The 17819-nt window shown below is 53.8% G+C and overlaps 3 protein-coding genes and 2 long non-coding RNA genes across 5 annotated transcripts; 1 reads left to right on the top strand and 4 right to left on the bottom strand.

Annotated features, from left to right (window-relative positions):
* Positions 1–2181: 2181 nt before the first annotated feature.
* Positions 2182–2685, bottom strand: LOC127060708 (uncharacterized). The gene is made up of 3 exons (XR_007780013.1): positions 2514–2685; positions 2442–2474; positions 2182–2408 (listed from the first exon to the last, which is right to left on the bottom strand). It is a non-coding gene; the product is annotated as an uncharacterized LOC127060708 (long non-coding RNA).
* A 5578-nt stretch (positions 2686–8263) lies between these two features.
* Positions 8264–9201, bottom strand: LOC127060667 (keratin-associated protein 5-4-like). The gene is made up of 2 exons (XM_050984639.1): positions 9073–9201; positions 8264–8749 (listed from the first exon to the last, which is right to left on the bottom strand). Exon 2 carries the CDS (start codon positions 8729–8731, stop codon positions 8417–8419), a length of 315 nt encoding a protein of 104 aa, XP_050840596.1. The 5' UTR covers positions 8732–8749; positions 9073–9201; the 3' UTR covers positions 8264–8416.
* Positions 9202–11530: 2329 nt separating this feature from the next.
* Positions 11531–12968, bottom strand: LOC108963492 (uncharacterized). The gene is made up of 2 exons (XR_001992184.3): positions 12619–12968; positions 11531–12177 (listed from the first exon to the last, which is right to left on the bottom strand). It is a non-coding gene; the product is annotated as an uncharacterized LOC108963492 (long non-coding RNA).
* LOC127060643 (formin-2-like) lies at positions 11740–14620 on the top strand. Its single transcript, XM_050984578.1, has 2 exons — positions 11740–12196; positions 14319–14620. Exons 1-2 carry the CDS (start codon positions 11740–11742, stop codon positions 14507–14509), a joined length of 648 nt encoding a protein of 215 aa, XP_050840535.1. The 3' UTR covers positions 14510–14620.
* LOC115484672 (keratinocyte proline-rich protein-like) lies at positions 14461–16193 on the bottom strand. The gene is made up of 3 exons (XM_050984661.1): positions 16077–16193; positions 14835–15610; positions 14461–14781 (listed from the first exon to the last, which is right to left on the bottom strand). Exons 2-3 carry the CDS (start codon positions 15592–15594, stop codon positions 14660–14662), a joined length of 882 nt encoding a protein of 293 aa, XP_050840618.1. The 5' UTR covers positions 15595–15610; positions 16077–16193; the 3' UTR covers positions 14461–14659.
* Between the last annotated feature and the right edge of the window lie 1626 nt (positions 16194–17819).

Here is a 17819-nt window from a genome sequence, read left to right on the forward strand (position 1 = left end):
GGACATGTCAAGTTTTGGGCTTCAAAACTTATTTGTGGACAAGAACATGAAAGAACCAAAATCCCTCACCCAGAACACCCCAAATTTACCCCAAAACGTTAATTAGTTAATAATTAACTGCTTTGCAGAGGAAAAAGTCCCTTTTTAGGGCATTTTTGCTCCACAGGTGGTAGTGGACATGTCAAGTTTTGGGCTTAAAAATGGACAAGAAGGTGAAAAAACTCCAATCCCTCACCCAGAACACCCCAAATTTACCCCCAAAAATGTTAATTAGTTAATAACTGCTTTGGGGAAAATCTCTTTTTAGGGCATTTTTGTTCCCATGGTGGTGGACACAAGTTTGGGTTTAAAATGGACCAAGGTGAAAGAACTCCAATCCCTCACCCAGAACACCCCAAATTTACCCCCAAACGTTAATTAGTTAATAATTAGCTGCTTTCCAGAGTGAAAAGGTGGCTGGGAGCTGCCCAAACCCTTTTTGGGGCAGAAAAGCACCAGAGCTGATTTCCCAAGGGTGACTCAAAGCCCTGAAACCGCCCAGCTCCGGGAAGGAACCTTCCAGAAACTTCCCCAAAGCAGCAAGAGCTGAAGCAAGATGTAATTAATTAACACAATTAACACAAGACCTCCCCGGGTTTGCTTCACCCCCAGGTTGCTTCAGCTTCCTCTGGAGGCAGTTTTGACACCCCAAAATGTCAAATTTGCTGCAGGAGCAGGGTTCCCTCAGCTCTGCACCCCAAAAAAAAAATGAGGTGTTTTAAAAATGTTTATTTTAAAATTTAATTTTTTAAATTTAATTTTTAAATTTATTTTTAAATTTTATTTTAAAAATGTGATAAATAATTATATTTATTTATATTTATAATTTATATTACTATTATAAATATAAATAATCATATTATTCATATTTATAATTTATAATACTATTAAATAATAATATAATAAAAGAAGAAAGAATAACAAATAATAATTATTAATATTATTTTGCATTATAAAATAGTATCTATTATATATATTATTATATCTTATATATTATATTGTTAATATATATAATATACAATATGGTATAATGGTATATAATAATATAATATATTATAATAATAGATAACATTATGTTAATATGTAGTAATAATATGTGTTATATTATATTAAAAATATAAGATTAGTGTAATATATATTATATGATTATATATTATATATAGTATAGATATGAGATAAATATAATATAATATAATATGAATATAATATAATGAATAGAATATAATATCGATAATATAATATACATATAAATATTACAATTATAAACAATATATTATTATTTATTTATTTTTAATAATAATCCCCTAATAATCTATTAAAAAAAATAATAATCCCCTGAAAGTCTCCGTGATCCGGAGGGCAGCCCGGGCTCCTGCTGCCACCTGCTGGGATGTGACATGGCCAGGATGTGACACTTGGAGAGGCCACCAGGTCCTGCCCGAGCTGCCACCGCCAGGGGAGCTCTGACTTTGACCCTCGTTCGTGGAGAAAATTTCCTAAAATTCCGGCTGGACTGGAACCCACAAAAGTGGGAAATTATGGAGAGCAGTGTGGGGGCATCACTCGGTGAGAAATTCAATTTTTGGGATTTTTCGTGTGCAAGATGGAGGATCCAGGGTGTCCTCCTGGGTTTCTCCTTCCTCCTTCTTGGGTTTGGGAGGCATTTGTAACTGATGGAAAAATCCAAATTTTGGGGTCTTTGGGATCAGTCATTGGGTGAAAAGGGAGAATAATTTAATTTTTCAGCTCTTAATTGGATGGTTTAATTTTAAAAGACCTCGGAACAAGAGATTTTTGGCCATTTGGGGCCTTGCTGATAATTTCTTATCAGTAAAATAATCTCACTGCTGAGTCCCAACATGAAATATCATCTCCAGTGCCTCCAACCCAGACAAACCCACACCTGGTACCCCCAAACCCAGCCCCGAAGGGAACCCCCAAAATCCCCCAAAAGCTCCGGGGGTCCCCAAAGAGGGGGAACATCCAGGGCTGCTGCAGCCGCCCCAAAAGCAGCCAGGGACCTGCAGGGACTTGCTGCCTCTTGCCTCATCCTGCTGCGGGAGGAAAATTTGGCTCCAGCCCCTTGGCTTGATCCCATTTCCAACCCAGCGCGGGGCGTGGGTGGCTCTGCAGCCTCTCCTGTCCCAACCGCGGGGAGATGCCGAGAGAGATCAGCCCCTATCGGGAGATCTCGGTGCCCGAGCTGGCGGGAGGGGCACGCCCTGGGCACGGGGAGGGATCCGGGCAGCGCCGGGCACCTCCCGGGGCAGAACGAGCTGGGCTGGGAGCGGCCCCCGAGCTTTTCCTGGGTCCTGGGGAGGGGTCAGAGCCTGAGTCTGGTCCTGGTTCCATCGGGGCAGGATCAGAGCCTGAGCCCGGATCCATCAGGGCAGGATCAGAACCTGAGCCCAGATCCATCAGGGCAGGATCAGAACCTGAGCCTGGTCCTGGTTCCATCAGGGCAGGATCAGAACCTGAGTCTGGTCCTGGTTCCATTGGGGCAGGATCAGAACCCAATCCCAGATCCATCAGGGCAGGATCAGAACCTGGGCACGGATCCATCAGGGCAGGATCAGAACTTGGGCATGGATCCATCGGGGCAGGATCAGAACCTGAGCCCAGATCCATTGGGGCAGGATCAGAGCCTGAGCCTGGTTCCATCGGGGCAGGATCAGAACCTGGGCACGGATCCATCAGGGCAGGATCAGAACCTGAGCCCAGATCCATCAGGGCAGGATCAGAACCTGAGCCCGGATCCATCAGGGCAGGATCAGAACTTGAGCTCGGATCCATCGGGGCAGGATCACATCCTGATCCTGGATCCATCGAGGCAGGATCAGAACCTTGTCCCAGATCCATCAGGACAGGATCCCATGGTGGTCCCCAGGTGTCCCCAGGTGTCCCCTCCGTGCCACCACTGCCCTGCCAGCTCAGGGCTCCTGCTCCTCGCTCACCACAGCAGCCCCAGCTCTGCTGCCCTTGCCAGAGCTGGCCCAAGGTGCCTCCAGTCTGAGCCCAGTGACATTTAGGACAGCCTAAAAATAAGAATAAACCCCCTTTTCCTGCAGGAACTCTCCTGGTCTGTGACATTTCCCAAACTTTACCCGTGAACCCACAAACCCCTTCTGTTGTAGAGGAAAAAAACCACAATTTAGGGGTTGTGAAATGCAGAATTTTATATCAGAAGGGAACATCTCTCTGGCTTTTTTGGAGACCCAAGGAGGTGCTTCGTCCCTGACCTACATCCACCTCTCCAGGTGTGCCGTAAACATCCTGGGAGCGCAGGATAACGAGGGAGGCTCCTTGGCAAGAGGCAGCCAGAGAACAGGACTGACCGGAAGGAATCTTCTCCTCCTCCCACCCCCGAACCTGCCCGGGGCTGCTCCCAGCCGCTCCCGCCACTCCCGGCCCGGCCCCGGCCGATGCAGGTGAGTCTCCGCCGCTTCTTTTGCTCTCTAAGATGAATTTTTGTCTTTGAAATGAGCTTTGGTGTTCGCGGGGTTGCCTTGGAAGCGGTTTTAGCCGGCGGCAGGATGGGATCAGCTCCCAGGTAGGAGCTGGATGCACCTGGGGCACCTGCGGGAGCTGATTCATCCACCCCGGAGCGCCTGGAGGGTGCCGGGGCCAGGGAAAGTGGAGAAATGAGGGGAAAGTCCTGCCAGGAGCCGGGAGAGGAAAGATTCTCTTTGCCTCTGGTGAAATCAAACGCGGGAAGGGCGATGGGGGGGATGTTTGGGGTTGTTGGAAGGGATTTTTGGGATTTTTGGAAAGGATTTTTGGGATTATTGGAAGGGATGTTTGGGATTATTGCAAGGGATGTTTGGGATTATTGGAAGGGATTTTTGGGATTATTTGAAGGGATATTTGGGGGGATTTTTGTAAGGGATGTTTGGGATCATTGGAAGGGATATTTGGGATTTTTAGAAGGGATGTTTGGGGTCGTTGGAAGGGATATTGGGGGGTTTTTGGAAGGGATGTTTGGGAGTTTTGGAAGGGATGTTTGGGATCATTGGAAGGAGTATTTGGGATTTTTGGAAGGGATGTTTGGGGTCGTTGGAAGGGATATTTGGGATTTTTGGAAGGGTTTTTTGGGATCTTTTGAACGGATGTTTGGGGTTGTTGGAAGGAGTGTTTGGGATCATTGGAAGAGATATTTGGGATTTTTGGAAGGGATATTTGGGATTTTTGGAAGGGATATTTGGGATTTTTGGAAGGGATATTTGGGATTTTTGGAAGGGATATTTGGGGATTTTTGGAAGGGATATTTGGGATTTTTAGAAGGGATGTTTGGAGGGATTTTCCTGCCGCCCTGACAGTGACTGTGGCCTCAGCTTCTGCTCCTCTGCAGGACTGGAGCCATGTCCAGGCTCATCAAAGCCATCACTGACATGATGCAGAGCTCCCAGGGCAACGCCAGGAAGGGCAGGAAATCGGAGACCTTCAGCAGGAGCGAGTTCAAGAAGCTGATCCAGCAGGAATTCGTCCCTGTCAAGGTAACAGCAGGAGCTGGAGGGGGAAAAGGGGCTGGGAAAGGGACCTGGAATTGTTGGAGTGAGTCCAGAGGAGACCACGGAGTTGATAAAGGGACTGGGAATGTTGGGAATGTTGGGAATGTTGGGAATGCTGAGCTTGTGGAGAACCCAGAGCCCCTCCAGGATCTGCAGGGGAGCTGGAGATTCCCAGTTCCCTCAGGAACTGCAGGGACAGAGAGGTAGGACGGACACCCAGAGCTGGGCACTCCCCGTGGGCAGTTCGGGCACCCAAAATTTGGGATGTGGGCGCTGGGGACGCTGCAGCCACCGGGGGAGGTCGTTCCTGCTGTCACCACATCCCCCTCTGCCCTCTGGGGTATTTCGGGCTGGCTGGGGGGGGGTTGGGGGTCGGCAGCAGCCCCCCCACATCCCGGGCTGGGCTGGGGTCTCTCCTCTCGGGGGGTTTTTCCTGCGGAGCTCCCGTTCCCCCTCCCCTTCTCCCGCAGGGGCAGCTCCAGCTCTGCAGCCCTGGCAGCGGGTTTGGACCCCTCCAGCACCTCGGGCTGAGGGGTCCCGGCCCTTCCCCACCTCGGGAGGGGCTGATGGGGTCGTGTCCCCCCTCAGAGGTCCCCGAGCAGCAAGTACAGAGCCATCCCCCGGCCCTCGGAGCCCGACACGGAGCCCATGAACAAGGAGAGGGCTCCAGCCAAGCCCTGCGTCTACTGAGGGCTCTCGGCTGCTCCTGGCACGTGGAGGGAGCAGGTGAGGGACAGCAGGGTGATGTCACCCCTGGGACACCCCCTGGGGTGGGGACAGAGCCGTCCCTGTGCCCGGTGTCACCCTCAGGTGACAAGGTGTGGTCATGGCGGTGAGCCCAGCCCGGAGGGGAGGGTGGGATGGAGCAGGAGCTGGGCTCTGCAGGGCGTTTAATCAGCTCTAATTAAACCTGGGCAGTAATTGGGCACCAATCAGTGCCAATCAGGGAGGGAGGGACTCGAGTCCTGCCAGGTTTTGTGGGTGAACCGCCCCCCCCCCCGTGGGTTTTCCTCCCTTTCCGTAGGATTGCTGGGATCTCCTTCCAGGCTTTTCCTGCTCCTCCTTCCAGGCCAGGCACATCCTGGGACGAGTGAGGACCATGCCCAGCTCCACCAATTTACCTCCATGAGGCAAAAAAATGTCCCCAGGTGTCCTTCAGTCCCCACTCTCCCACGGTGTCTCCTCGGGGTGCTTTAAAAACGCAGCTTTGAAGGCTTGGAGGGGGTGGTTGGGGGCAGATTTTCTCTCTTTTTTCCCTCATAAAAAGCAAAAAATCTCAACCCTGTTGAAATCTCAGCCCCTTCACCCCGGTTATTAATGGAGAGAAAGTGGAAAAAAAAAAATTCCCTGGTGAGCAGGGCTGGGTTGAGCAGGGTAATTTATTTGAGTCAGCCTGAACAGCAATAACGAGCCCAGAGTGACAATTCCTGGGGGGAAAATTAAAAGTTCGTTTTTGTTGGGAGCTCATCTCCAGCTCATTTGGAGTCAACAGCGAAATTCCCACGGGTTTTTTTTCGGGGGGTGGACACACCAAAAATGCAGCTCAACTGCAGCCAATCCTTCAGCTCTGGCTGAGGGGGCTCCTTGGGGTTTTTAGGGAGAACTTTCTGCACTGTAAATATCCCAAAGGTGATTTTCCCTTGCTTGTTTTTCCCCTTTCTCACATAAACGGTTGTAAAACCACAAAAACCCCAATAAAAACCGTCCAACCCGGTGCCTGCCTGGATTTTAGGAGCCTCCCGAGGCAGGAGGGTGTGGGGGGGAAACTCCAAGGGGTCGGGAAGGTCTGGGGGCTGTGGGGTCCTGGAGGACACTGAGGGTGGGGAGAGGTTTTTGGGATTTCTGCAACTTTGGGATTCTGCAGGGGTGATCCCCCAGGAACGATTTCCCCAGGAATGATCCCACAGGGGTGATCCCACAGGGGTGATCCCACAGGGATGATCCCACAGGGGTGATCCCACAGGGGTGATCCCACAGGGGTGATCCCACAGGGGGGATTCCACAGGGGTGATCCCACAGGGGTGATCCCACAGGGATGATCCCACAGGGGTGATCCCACAGGAATGATCCCACAGGGGTGATCCCACAGGGGTGATCCCACAGGAATGATCCCACAGGAATGATCCCACAGGATGATCCCCAGGAATGATCCCACAGGGGTGATCCCACAGGGATGATCCCACAGGGATGATCTCACAGGAATGATCCCACAGGGGTGATCCCACAGGGGTGATTCCCCCAGGAATGATCCCACAGGGGTGATCCCACAGGGGTGATCCCACAGGAATGATTCTCCCAAAACGATCCCACAGGGGTGATTGTGACCCCCCAGGAATGATCCCACAGGAATGATCCCACAGGAATGATCCCACAGGGATGATCCCACAGGGGTGATCCCACAGGGATGATTCCCCCAGGAACAATCCTACAGGAATGATCCCCCAGGAATGATCCCACAGGAATGATCCCACAGGGATGATCCCACAGGGATGATCCCACAGGAATGATTCCACAGGAATGATCCCACAGGGATGATCCCCCAGGAATGATCCCCCAGGAATGATCCCACAGGGGTGATCCCACAGGGATGATCCCACAGGAATGATCCCACAGGAATGATCCCACAGGGGTGATCCCACAAGGGTGATTCCCCCAGGAACGATCCCACAGCCACCAGAGCATTCTGAAGGCTCAGGAGGAGCCCAGCTCCCCCACGAACCCTTCATGAATCCACCTGGATCCTTCCAGAGTCACGGAAAACACGGATGGGGAGTTGGGAATCAGCCGAGTGTGAGAGCAGGGAATGAGGATCCGGGGTGGGAACAGCCCCGTGTGTGTGTGTGGGGGGGGGTGGTCTCTCCTTTTTCCGGGAAATGAGACAGCTCCGTGTCACTGATTGTCACTCCCAGCCCCATTCCTGACGGGCCACCCTGAGTTTGCACCTCCCTGACTCACGGCGATGGTTATCGCTCCGTTTTCATCTCCTTCCTCTGCCAGTTGCCAGCCTCACCTGCCTGCAGTGAGGTGCTGCTTTCCCAAAGGTTCCTCTGAAATTAAGCCCAGGTTTAATTATAGCTCCTTCTCCAGCTCCCAGAGTTTAATCCCAGCTCTGGAGCTGGCACCGGATAAAGCCAGGAATGATGCGGGGAAAAAAAAGAGGGGAAAGTGGTTTTTTCTTCTCCAAGAGTCCCAACCCTAAACCCCATCCTGGGCTGTCTCCCAGATTCTGGAGAACCTCCCAGCCCTAAAACCCCATCCTGGGCTACCTCCCAGGTTCTGGAGAACATCCCAGCCCTAAAACCCCATCCTGGTTCTGGAGAACATCCCAACCCTTAACCCCATCCTGGGCCACCTCCCAGGTTCTGGAGAACATCCCAACCCTAAACCCCATCCTGGCTCTGGAAGACATCCCAGCCCTAAAACCCCATCCTGGGCTGGTTCTGGAGAACATCCCAGCCCTTAACCCCATCCTGGGCTGGTTCTGGAGAACATCCCAGCCCTAAAACCCCATCCTGGTTCTGGAGAACATCCCAGCCCTAAAACCCAGCCTGATTCTGGAGAACATCCCAGCCCTAAAACCCCATCCTGGGCTGGTTCTGGAGAACCTCCCAGCCCTAAAACCCCATCCTGGCTCTGGAGAACACCCCAACCCCAGATCCCCACCCTGGGCTGCCTCCCTGGCTCTGGAGTGCAAGGAAACACCAACACCAGCAGGATTTAGGGAATGTGACTCTTTATTGGGCACAGCCCAGCCCTTGCCAGGCTCTGGAGGGCACCGGGGAGGCTTTGGGACCCCCGAGGAGGCGACAGGGAGCCGGTCCCCATGTGGCTTTGTCTGCCAGAGCTGGGACAAGGCGATGGCCACGCTGTCACTTCATCTTCTGCTGGGGCATCTGCGGCACCTGCTGCTGCTGCACCTGCTGGACCTGCACCTGCGGCTTCCCGTGGCAGCCGGAGCCACCGGAGCTGTGACAGCCGCCACCGCCCGAGCTGTGACAGCCACCACCGCCTGAGCTGTGACAGCCGCCACCACCGGAGCTGTGACAGCCCCCAGAGCTGCCACCGGAGCTGTGACAGCCGCCACCACCGGAGCTGTGGCAGCCGCCACCCCCCGAGCTGTGGCAGCCGCCGCTGCTCTGGCGCTGCTGCCGGTGGCACTGGTCCTTGTCCTGGCGGGAGCACATGGTGCTGTGCTGGGTCACCTGTGGGGACACAGCAGCTGGCAGGGGCTTCTCCTTCCTGCTCCTGCCCTTCCAGGTGTTCCTTGTCCCAGTCCCAGCCAGATCCCACATTTCTGGATCCTTTTCCCCCCTGGCATTGTCCCACCCAAGGTGTTGGGGACACCCAAGGCCGTGCCTGGCTTTCCAAAACCAGAGCCAAGACCCCAGACCTTCCCTCCTCTGCTCCCTCTGAACCCTTGGGCTCCCTCCTCACCCACCCCAGAACAAATCCCAGCCCCGTTCCAGGTGTGGGGATCCAAACTCACCCCCCCACCCCGAGGGTTCTGGAGCCCCCCAGCTCTTACCTGAGCTGCTCGTGCAGGAAGAGGTGAGGAAGGATGAGAGGCAATGAGGCTTTTGGGGACTTTTATACCCTCTCTGCACACCCCACCTGGAGAAGCCCCTCCCTGTCCCGTTCATTTAATTCGCTGGTGACTTTTTTCTTTTTTTTTTTCTTTTTCTTTTTTTTTTTTTTTTTTTTGCCTCCCCATTTCTGGGGCTCCTGGGGTGACTCACCTGATCCACGCTGGGATTGCCTCTCCTTGTAGGTCGCCTTTCCTGTCCACAGAGCTGTAATTGCTGGCTCTGCCTGTGCAGGGCCGGGCTGGGGGAGCCGTGTGGGTGGCCCCGGTTTCCCCAGGTCAGGTTTGCTGTCGATCACACCCCGGGAGTGATTCGGGTTCAGGGGGAGATGATGTCTCACCCCCAAACCACAACTTCCCTCCAGGATGTCCTGAGGTTCTCTGGGCCTGCAACTCCCCTAAAAACTGAGGTGGGCCTGGAAGTGGCAAAAACAGTTTTGGGAAAGGATAAAACTCTGCTTTAGCAGGAATTCCCTGGGCACTGGTGAGGGGAATGTCCAGGGCTGTGTCCAGTTCTGGGCACGCATGGCAAGAGGGGCTGGAAAGGGTCCAGAGAAGGGAATGGAGCAGGGGAAGGGGCTGGAGAACTCCTGAGGGAACTGGAGGAGCCCACCCTGGAGAAAAGGGGGCTCAGGGGAATTTCTGACTCTGCACAACTCCCTGACAGGAGGCTCAGGTGGGAATCAGGAGGAATTTTTTCCTTGGAAGGATTTTGGAGTCACCTGGGGGTGTCCAAGGAAGGCCTGGCTGTGACCCTCTGGGCTGGGGACAAGGTGGGGATGGGGCACAGCTTGGACTGGATGGCCTTGGGGGGGGCTTTTCCAACCTCTGGGATTTTGGGATTTGCCTGGAATCACCTTTGGCTCGTTCCTCTTAGAACTGGTCAAAACACAGTGGGGCGATGAGGAAACTCCAAGGTTTCCTGCCAGGAGGACCTCAAGCAGTTGGAATTCTTATTTTTGGAAGGAATAAGCCCTGCCCTGGGTAACGATCCAGGATTAGCAAGGTGCTTAATTATGTGGTTGAGTCTCAGCCTGGGAACAAATCCATGGTTTTATTCCAGGTGAGCGGCTCCGATGCTGGAGGAGGAGGAGGAGGAGGAGGAGGAGGAGCCTTCAGCCACACACAGTTGTGGGCAACTGGCAGACCCCCGGGACTTTCTCCAGAGCTGCAGGAACACCCATTTTGCATTTTCCCCTGATCCCCAATTAGCTCCTAATTGGCCAGCAAATCCCGGATGCACAGCCCCACATGGAGAGCTCAGCAGAGGCAATAATTTGGGATACTCCCTGTACCTTTCTGCTGCGTGGGCTGGGAATTCTTTAGGATCACGGAGCTTGCTTGGCTCCTCCTGTCGCTGCTTATGGAAGGCATTGCAATCCTTAAACTGGAAGGAAAAAAAGGCTGAAATCTGGATTTTCCCATCTGTGGTTTTATTGGAGTGAAAAAGCCTGGGAAACACTGGGTGGGAAATATTTCCCTTCCTCCCAAGCTCTCCTGCCTTTGATTTATTGATTTTATGGTGATGGAATGGTTTCTGCCATCCAAACCCCATCCACATTTGCTGGTACCCAAACCAGAGGATTTTGGGAAAAGGTGGGAGGACAGGGCAGGTGAAGGAACCAGGTGAGCAACCTGAAGCTTCTTTTGTGTTGCCAAACTGCTGCCACGATCTAGAACAGTGTCAGGACAAGCTGTGCCTGGGTTTGGTGGCTGCTCTTCAGTTGGGTTTTGTTCTGGCCTGAGCAGAAATGTGGTCAATGACCTCTGGGAAAAAAAACACTCGAAGGAATTTTTGGCTCTTGGCATCTCCCTGTGTTCATTTCCTCGTGTTTTAATTGCCCTGAGTTTGTTAACAACGGGCACCTCTACATTTTGTGGTTGGCCACCCCTTGGAAAAGGGTTTTGAACCGGGGGGCTCAAGGCAAACCCCAGATTCGGACAAGGAGCCTTCCCGAGCCATCCCTGCTCCAAAAACAGGGAGTGAGCTGCTGCCTGCACCCTTTTCAGCAATGCCAGAAATTTCTGATCCTCCTGACACACTCGAGAACAATCTTATCACGGTGACATCCACTCCGTGAATGGCAATACCGGAGCAATAAATTACCCAATTCCTTTTAATTACAAGCTGAGAAGAAATTCAGCAGCTCGTTGTGTAACCATGGAGCAACGCCCCTGGCACGACCCAGAGCTTGGGCAGGGCTGGGCACAGCGTTTCTAGGAAGGGTGGCTGGGGGTTTGCCACCAGCACGTGGAGGTACCTCCCCAAGGGGCGGCGTTTTGGGGCCAAAAGGCAACAAAAAGTGGTTTTTTGTCTATAGGGCTCTTTGGCTCAAAATGTCTCGGAAATTATGGATTATGGGGGCTCAAATGTAGTCACAGACTGATCCACACACAGCTGTGCCAGCTGAGCAAAGCGTTTATTTCAGCACCCACAGACAAGCTCAGGACGGGTTACAGGACACACCAGGGGAGGGGAAGGACACATTGTCCTCGGAAATTAAAAATTCCTGGGCACAGGCAAAGCTTTCGGAAGGTGGCACAGGATCCAGGGCACTCCTGTGGATCACCTGGTGGGGTGATCACTTGTCATCCGAGGGTTTTCTGTGGATGTGCTGGAGGCACACCTCCGTATTCCCATGGCAGGATGCGACGCTGGCCCCATGGAATCCCGATCCGCTGCTCCCTTGGCTGCCAGAAATGTTCCCGTGGAAATTGAATCCGCTGTTGCTCATATGGCAACCAGATCCACCGCTGCTCCCGTGGCTAACGGATCCGCCACTGTCTGCGTGGCTACCGGATCCGCCACTGCTTGTGTGGCTACCGGATCCGCCACCGCTCCCGGGGCTAGCAGGTTTGCCACCTCTCCCACGGCTACTGGATCCGCCACCTCTCCCGGGGCTACCGGATCCGCCGCCTCTCCCGGAGCTACCGGATCCGCCGCCTCTCCCGGGGCTAGCGGGTCTGCCAATGCCCCAGACACAACGGGATTCCCCGCTGTGCTGGGAGGACGGTTCCTCGTCCTGGCGGGAGGACATGGTTGGAGACCTGCTGGGAAAACTCATCGGTGAGTGAAGGCAATGAGCAATTATCCAAGGCTGAGTTGGATGGGGCTTGGGGATGTGCTGCTGGGGGGTGTCCCTAAAATCAGTGAGCGGATTTTAAGGTCCCTTCTAACCCAACCCTTGCCATGGTTTCATGATTCCATAATTCCATGATTTCCCGGTTCTAAGCCAAGTTCTCGAGCAGGAGAAGAGTAATCACCGCACATCTACCCGTGATGGCTCCTTTGTACATCAGAGAAGTGAAAAGAGAAGAGCTGGACAGACTCCAGAGCCGGCAGAGCTGTCAGCCACCCGAGCCAGGAATTTTTATGCTTTCCTACTTGGCAGAAGGACTGAGATGGAGATAGGACGCGGCCAAGAGCTCAGGACTGGGGGGACGCTGGAGAGCGTTACGGGAGTAAAAGTTGGATGGATCTGGACTCACCTGGATCAGAAGGAGCTCGAGAGGAAACGCTGAGGAGCTGAGAGGCTGAGGAGCTGAGACTGTGAGGATCTGAGACGCTGAGGAGAAATGGGGAGCGGGGGCTTTTAAAATCTAAATTGGGTTTCTCTGGAAATGGGAGGGACGTGATTGCTCAGCGCCCTGAGCACTTGGCTAATTAGGAGTATTTCCTTCCCCCTCGCCGTTGTTTGGATACATGGAGCAGATAAAAATATTAATTGTCCATCAGGCCTGGCCCCCACCCCGTGGGTGCCGCGGGGCTGGGAGAGTTTGGGATGGTTTTTGTCGCCTTTGATTGTGGCATTTATCTGTTCCTTGTGCCCAGTTCTGAACTGAGATGGGACAGGTGTTGAAGGGTGGGAAGGTGGGATTGTGGGGTGGGGTGGAAAAGGAAACCCAGAAATAAAAGGGAAAGGGAAAAGGAACAAAAAAGGCCGTGGTGGTGGGTAGCAAAAATAACCATAATTGGACAGGGCCTAGCATCAAAGAAACACCAAAAATTCTGAATGAAGTCAGCAAAAAGCACTAAAAGCAGTGCTGGGATTTTCCAAGCCAGTCCTTTCTTTACTTAAAGGATTTCAACCCAAACAGAAAGAATTTAAATCCCATAGGATGTGGGAAACGTCCTGGTAGGAGCCAAAGGACATCGGGATCTGCGTCTTCAATGTCCTGCTTTGGGGACAAAAGTGTCTTTGTGCCCATGGAGAGCTTCAGGTTCCATCTCCTGCAGGACTCTAGAGGCCACTGTGATATTAAAAATAGCCTGGATTGAATGAAAATAAAACACAGAGTCCAGGAGACCCCTTGGTCCCCAAAGGAGCTGAATCACTGGAACTGATAGATGAGGAAATCCGAATTCCTCACTTGGCACATTTCACAAACTCTGGGGAAATGGAAATCCTTGTGAAACTCGTTATCCGTGATTAATTACAGCCCTGATTCCGTGATGGGGATAAACCTGTTCCATCGATGGAGACAAACACCTGGGCAGGGCCTGGGGACACCTGGGCCCACGTCTGGGGCAGGACTGTGCTGACCCTACAGCTGCTCTCTGTGTCCCCTACAAAGCTCCTGTTCCTTGGAGAGGCCTCCCTGGATCCAGACACCATTCTGAGTGGGAAATGGGTTTTTTTGGGTCATTTGTTGGTTTTTTGAAGGAATTGTCCTTGCAGAGGTTGGCGAGGGAGGCTTGGGGCGGTTTCGCTGTCAGCGTCCACCCTAAAACCCCCGCCCTGCACCTGCTTTTGCTTCTTTCCCTTTTCCTGCAGGAGAAATCCCCACCCTGGGAGGTGGCTGGTGGTGCCATGGGCCCCGTCCTGACGTCAGGAGGGGATGGAGGCGTTCACCTGGGCTGGGGAGGTGCCAGGAGCTCCGAGCAGGCGGTGCCGTGACTCACAGCGGCTCCACATCCCTGCCTGGCCCCAAAAATCCTCCCAGGGGGTTCCTCTCCCAACCCTACCAGACCCCACCAGGAATTTGGGGGCTCTTAGAGCCATTCCCAAATCCTCTTCCTGCCTTTTTTCCCCCAGGGTTTTTTTTTTTGGAGGTTTTTGGTGCCAATCCAGCTCGCGGTCCCAAACAGACCCTGATAAAATGCGGATTTTTCCTACACAACTTAATTAATATTTAATTACCCCCTTGTATAAACACCCTATGATGAAAACTGTTACTTTACCAACCAGGAAACTGCCTGGAGTGGGAACGAGGAGCCACCAGGTGGAACCACCCCGGAGCCTTCGTGAGGCCGCTGCAAACCCAGCTCTGGCCACCAGAAGGACCAGGAGCCACTCAGAGGGACGAAGAAGAAAAACCACGGATGCGAGGGGGGCTTGAACCAGCATTTTTTATTGCCTCCACATCTGCTGTGAAATGAGGTGAAAAGCATTTTAAATTTCACAGCATCAGTGGGTCACAACTTCAGAGCGCGTTACAAGCAGAGGGACAGAGAGAGATGGGTGACAAAGCAGGACAAGGAGGGGGGACAGGGACAATTCCCTTGGCTTCCCCTCACTCCTCACGTCCTTTATTTGATCTTCCGGGCTGGCACTTTGCAGACTTGCTTCTGCTGCTGGCGGGGGATGCCCTTGGCCATGGGCACACAGCCCTGCTGGATCGGAGGGGGACAGGGACAGGGACAGGTCTGGACTGGGGGGGACAGGTCTGGACTGGGATGCTCTTCATGGGAGGGGGACAGGGACAGGTCTGGACTGGGGGGGGACAGGTCTGGACTGGGATGCTCTTCATGGGAGGGGGACAGGGACAGGTCTGGACTGGAGGGGGACAAGTCTGGACTGGGATGCTCTTCATGGGAGGGGGACAGCTCTGCACTGGGATGCTCTTCATGGGAGGGGGACAGCTCTGCACTGGTGGGGGACAGCTCTGCACTGGTGGGGGACAGCTCTGCACTGGGATGCTCTGCACGGGTGTCCCACAGCACGGCTTCCCCCCTTGGGCCACCGACCCGTGGCACCTCTCGGAGCACACAGACCTCCCATAACCCTGGCACCCTCCTGATGCCCCATAGCTGTACGTGGGTCTCCTGACACAGCTGGACCCCCCTCCGTGGCACGAGCCCGAGGAGCCCTGGCACCTCTCGGCACACACTGACCTCCCGTATCCCTGGCACCTCTCGGCGCACACAGACCTCCCGTAACCCTGGCACCCCCCTGATGCCCCGTAGCTGTACGTGGGTCTCCTGACACAGGTGTCCCCCCCTCCGTGGCACGAGCCCGAGGAGCCCGAGTGGCAGCGCTCGGCGCAGCGGGGCTGCCGGTAGCCGTAGTGGCGGTAGTCGTGGCCCCTCATGCCCTCGGCGCCCTCGCCCTGGCAGCCCGAGGAGCAGCAGGTGGCGTAGCCGTAGCGGAAGGGCGTGCGCCGCGTGTCCAGCCAGGAGCCCGAGGGGTCGTACCAGGTGGAGTTCAGGTTGAAGTAGGATTCTCTTCCTGAGGAGTAAATCATGGCAGGGGGAAAAAACCTGGGGAAGAGATGGGTCGGTGTCAGCGTCTCCTCTGGTTCTGTTTAATTTCCCTTGGGGTTTGATCCAGAGGAAATTCCTGCAGTTGCTCAACGCTGGTCAGATTGCATCCAAATTGCATCCAAGCCTCTTTCTGACCTTCCCTTTCCCATTTTTCACCTCCAAGAACAAAACCAACCACAAGGCACCACCACACGTTGGTGGCACCGCTGTAAATCCCACCCCAGATCCCTCAAGAGCTTCTCCCCTGTCCAGGTGTGACCTCCCAAATCCAAACCCCCATCCAAGAAGGGATGAGCCTCACCAGGTCTCAAACAAAGACAGGCAGGGGAGCAGAATGTGAGATGCACCACTGTAAATCCCACCCCAGATCCCTCAAGAGCTTCTCCCCTGTCAGAGCATGGCCTGAAGGTCCAGGTGTGACCTCCCAAATCCAAACCCCCATCCAAGAAGGGATGATCCTCACCAGGTCTCAAACGAAGACAGGCAGGGGAGCAGAATGTGAGGTGCCAAGGGGCCGAGGGCTTTTATAGAGCTCCGAGAGTTCCCCTGCACGTGAAACACGCAGCAGGAACGAGGATTAAATTATTTATTGGCAAAACATCTCCTCCATTTGGATGCTGTTCCCAGTGCCTGGCATGTTCTGCTTGACTCACCATTTCTGATAAGCATCTTTTAATTATAACATCGGTCCCCAGCGGGGAACATGAAAGTCTGAGTTGGACTAAGCCGCACTTTGGAGGTGTGAGGAAGGTCATAAAGGAGTTATTCACCCTCTGCAGGGTGACCTGTGAGTCAGGAGCTCTGAGCCTCCCCTCCCGCTGCCCGTGAGGAGCATTTCCAGGTGAAGCACGAGCAGGTGATGGGAAGAGCCAGCTCAGAGTCACCAAGAGCAAATTGTGCCCGTGGGTTTCCGTGATGTTGGGGTTGGCTCTGGGTGTGAGGGAGCCAGGCCGGGCAGGGCCTGGCACGGCTTTTCCAGGGAATTTCTGGCTGCCTCATTCCTGGAAGTGTCCAAGGCCAGCTTGGACAGGGCAGGGATGGTGGGAAGTGTCCCTGCCTGTGGGAGTCGCAGTGAAATGATCCCTAAGGTCCCTTCCAACCCAAACCATTCCGTGGTTCTGTTTCTTCTCCATTTCTGCATTCCAGGCTTGCCCCTCTCCTCACCCCCAAGTTGGTTTTTTGAGGTCCCTCCCAACCCAAACCACTCCACAATTCCATGGTTCTGCCCCAACTTCGGAGAGGTTTTTGGCACAGTCTCCCACAGCAGCCTCGGGGTTGAACCGGGGGAGGGCTTGGAGTGGGTGGATGAAAAATGTGGGGGTGAAAAAGGGGCTGATTGTGGGGCTGGTGCTGTTTAACAGCTTCATTAAAACCCTGGAAAATGGGATGGACCTGGAAAATCCTCAAATTGGGGTGAGGAACTGGGATGGGGAACTGGGATGGGGGAACTGGGATGGGGGAACTGGGGTGGAGGAACTGGGGTGAGGGAACTGGGATGGGAGAAGTGGGGCGGGGAACTGGGATGGGGGAACTGGGATGGGGAAGTGGGATGGGAGAAGTGGGATGGGGGAACTGGGATGGAAGAACTGGGATGGAGGAACTGGGATGGGAGAACTGGGATGGGGAAACTGGGATGGGGAACTGGGATGGGAACTGGGATGGGGAACTGGGATTGGGAACTGGGATGAGGGAATGGGATGGGGAACTGGGTGGGAGAACTGGGAGGGAACTGGGATGGGGGAACTGGGATGGGGAACTGGGATGGGAGAAGTGGGATGGGAAAACTGGGATGGGAAAACTGGGGTGGGAGAACTGGGATGGAAGAACTGGGATGGAGGAACTGGGATGGGGAACTGGGATGGGAGAAGTGGGATGGGAAAACTGGGATGGGAGAAGTGGGGTGGGGAACTGGGATGGAAGAACTGGGATGATGGAACTGGGGTTCAAGGGCTGGTGGGAAGCAGCTTGGGAGCTAAACTGGACCAAATCAGACCTGGAAGCGAGGGCTGAGCTGGCCCTTGGTCTGTGGGCCCTGAGTCACCGTGCTGGGAACTGGGAAGAAAATCCCTAATAAAAAAAGGGCTCTCCCAAGGTAAATCTCACAGGTAAGTGGTTTTTTTATTTGCAATGAGACACGAGAAAAAGAAATTGTTGTGGTGAAGAAAACGAGGGTGAATTTCCTTTTTTTGCCTTCCCAGCTCTCCGT

Source organism: Serinus canaria, chromosome 25 (genome assembly GCF_022539315.1).
Source record: "Serinus canaria isolate serCan28SL12 chromosome 25, serCan2020, whole genome shotgun sequence".
Lineage (NCBI taxonomy): Eukaryota > Metazoa > Chordata > Aves > Passeriformes > Fringillidae > Serinus > Serinus canaria.